This window comes from Puntigrus tetrazona, unplaced genomic scaffold, assembly GCF_018831695.1.
Source record: "Puntigrus tetrazona isolate hp1 unplaced genomic scaffold, ASM1883169v1 S000000495, whole genome shotgun sequence".
Classification (NCBI taxonomy): Eukaryota; Metazoa; Chordata; class Actinopteri; order Cypriniformes; family Cyprinidae; genus Puntigrus; species Puntigrus tetrazona.
The window spans coordinates 229930-233359 of NW_025048135.1; the positions used below are offsets into that span (position 1 = coordinate 229930).

General features: G+C 41.9%; 1 protein-coding gene across 1 annotated transcript; it reads left to right on the top strand.

The window, feature by feature from the left end:
- Window positions 1-205: 205 nt before the first annotated feature.
- On the top strand, window positions 206-2785 carry LOC122334171 (serine/threonine-protein kinase pim-3-like; the record flags this gene model as incomplete). Its single annotated transcript, XM_043232026.1, has 5 exons — window positions 206-485; window positions 574-753; window positions 832-905; window positions 2390-2549; window positions 2655-2785. Coding segments are annotated over 5 exons (825 nt in total), but the record flags the coding sequence as incomplete, so codon positions are not given.
- Between the last annotated feature and the right edge of the window lie 645 nt (window positions 2786-3430).

Sequence of the window (3430 nt, forward strand, 5' to 3'; positions counted from 1 at the left end):
CGTTTCCGTCCCTGCCTCATTCAAACAGCTTTTAGAATTGGCGATATCAGTGAAGGCGTGATTTCCTGCGGTTTATCTGGATGTAACGCATTCAGCTCTGGATGTAACGGATCTTTGGTCTCTGCAGGAAGGTCAGGGTCTGCTGCCGTTGGAGGTGGCGTTGATGACCCTGGTCAATTCGGCTCCTGGCTGCCCAAACGTCCTGCAGCTGCTGGAGTGGTTCGACCATCGCAGACGCTACACCATGATCCTGGAGCGTCCCGTTCCTTGCCAAGATCTCCAGAGTTTCTGCGAAGAGAACGGATGTCTGGAGGAGACTCTGGCCAAGAAAGTCCTGCTGCAGCTGATCACGGTGCTGAAACACTGCGAGAGCCGAGGAGTCCTGCACCGGGACGTCAAACCGGAGAACCTGCTGATCTCCACCGAGTTGCTGGACTTCGGCTGTGGAGATCTGCTGCAAGACTCTGCCTACCGACACTTTGCAGGTTGCTTTGATCTCTCTGCAGTGATGTGTTTGTGATCACCAAAGGGAAGATTTTGATCGGACGTTTGTGGTCTTGTTGTGTCTCTCAGGCACTCTTGAATACGCCCCTCCTGAGTGGTTTCAGCAACACCGCTATCACTCAGGACTGGCTACGGTTTGGTCGGTCGGGGTGACGCTCTACAGCATCCTGTGCGGCTGTTTGCCCTTCAGGGGAGCATGGAAGGTCACCTGCAGAAGCAGACTGCGCTTCCATAGAGAGCTGTCTACAGGCAAGAGACAGACGTCACGTCCAGATCCAGGTGAAGCGTGTGCTTTTGTGTCGCTGAAGACTGTGTTGTGTGTAACAGAGTGCCGTCAGCTGATTCGCTGGTGTCTCAGTGCATCGGCATCAGACCGGCCCAGTTTAGAGGACATTGAGAGCCACCCCTGGTTAAACTGAACAGGTGTAAGGCCAGTGATACACACTTTCTGAATCACAGCAGTCACGGCTGGATTGTGTCGTTGGGATCAGTCTAGATCAATGCTTTCGACTGTTTGTATAGGGAGAGCAGGAGTGACACAGAAGTGCGGAGAACTGCTTCCTGGTCACCTTCAGTCCGTGAGGGGCTCTGTGTGGAACCTGGAGGAGCTGAACACACAGCACCAGCAGAAACCAGAGCCTGAGATCAGATAGAGATTGGGTTTTTTTAGCTAAAGCGTGTTTTTCAGAATGAGAGTAGAGAAAAGGGAGAAATGGGACATTGTGTAAATAAGAGGAACAGACCGAGGCACTAGACACTGAATTGTACATATAATTCATATGTATTCATGTTTAGATGTAATCGATTTTTAGTTGGTTTGCAAAAGGAGTCTGTGCTGTCTAAAACCAGCTGGTGGTTTTATAAATTAATTTTGTCATATAATGAAATGTAATTTCAATTATACATTTAGTGTAAATATATTTGAATAAAGCCTGTACGTTTGCAGATGATTGCAGTGTCTTTTAGTGGACAGAGGGTTAATGTGTGTATTTGTTTATGTTACACTTTAAGTGATAAGAGTTTAAGTCACTTCTGCTATTTCTAAGGATCATGACAGAAACACAGTGAATTATGATAATACTGTATATTATACCTTTTAGTGCAAATACATTCTTAGAAATAAAGGTACAAAAGCTGTCACTGGGGCGGTAGATTTTTAAAAGGGACATGTTTGTACCTAAAGGGTCCATTTTTGTAGCTTAAAAGGTACATATTAGTTCTTAAAGGTACATATTTGAACCTATGTCACGGTGTGGTTTGCGAGAAGGAGCACTCAATGAGAAAAATGAACTAAAACAGTTTTAATCCTCTAAAAACGAACAAAATAGTGTAATATAGTTGCAAGCAGGCAGGACAAAAAGACCACACGCATTAAAGACGAGAACTGACGATTAAACAGAAGCAAACTAAAACTTACATACACACAGGAATTGACTAAATGAACAAGACACAGCTGAAGACAATCAGACAATTAATAGAAAGTAGGTGACATTGAACACATGGGAGAAGACAAAACAACAACAATAGAGTCCACACGTGTGACAACCTAATAGGTACAAAAGTGTATTTTTTAAAAACGTACCGCCCAGTGACAGCTTTTGTACCTTTATTTCTGAGTGTGTATGAAATACAAATAGAAATGATCTGACATTATTTGCTCATTTAGCAGTAAACTGTGTAACTCCTGAAGTGTTAAGGTTTCTTTTAAAACACTTCCATTAATAAATGTGACGATGCTGGCCTCACAAAGAAGGTCAGAAAGGTAACCTTATCCCTGACTTGTTAAACCCTCATTAAACCCACTTGTTAAAACCCTTTACAGTACGAATCCCATTCCAGAGTGTTGTGGGTTTGTAACCTATACTATACATGACTGTTTATGCAGGATCTGGATTCAGAGCTGAGGGACAAGTACAGTAGTGTCGAGGAGGTGATCACACAGAAAGCAGAAGGAGTGGCAGAGGCCAAGAAAAGAGCAGAGAAACTCCAACAGGAAGCCAAAACCCTGTTGCTACAGGCCAGCGACAAACTCCAGCTGCTAAAAAGTATGTCAATAACACATCTCTAATTAAAGCATTAGAAGAGAACCATCACAAAACATTAACTTTTTAAATGTTCTCGCTTAAAAGAACTATGTCAGTGTTTTTCAGATCTTGAGAAGAACTATGATGAAGATCAGAAGCTGCTGGAGGACAAGGCCAATGAACTGGTGGATCTGGAGAAGGCTGTGAAAGAACTGCTTCAGGAGATCAGTCACAAAGTCACCGTCTACAGCACCTGACTGTTTTAACACTACTACTGACTGCTTTAGGAACATTTATTAAATTAACTTCTACGTTAAATCCCTGAGAAAGTTTTGTGAGTTTTACCCATACTTTATGATCACTGTATGGAAGGGTGTTACACGCTTTTATGAACACGAGAGAATGTGATTTGGATTTTAAACCATAGCAGACCAAAGAGTGAATGTAGGATATGCCCAACATAACTATGAGACTGCAATTACATTGACCTCATTGTTTCAATTTTAGATTAGAGTTAAAAAGTAAAATAATATAAATGTGATTTTTAAGACAGATACTTGGACCAACTTGTGAATACCATGAAAGTTCAATCATAATAAACTCAAGTGTGAAACTGACATTGTTATTGTGTAAATTTCTCAAATCAAGGAAATCAATCTGAGGAAACCTTAAAATATGCAAAAAAAACACTGAAGACTTGTGTATTGTGGAAAAAAAAATCACTCTTTATTTCAAAATAATTTTACATTGTTTATTTTCAGTTGTTGGTTTGACCAGTGTCATATATGACAATGATATGGACCGGGATCATGGCTGTAGACTGGAGCTGGACCTGTCCTGAATCAATGAGGCTCACAGACTGATGATACATGGAGCCCGCGACTGATCTAAATGATCCAGAT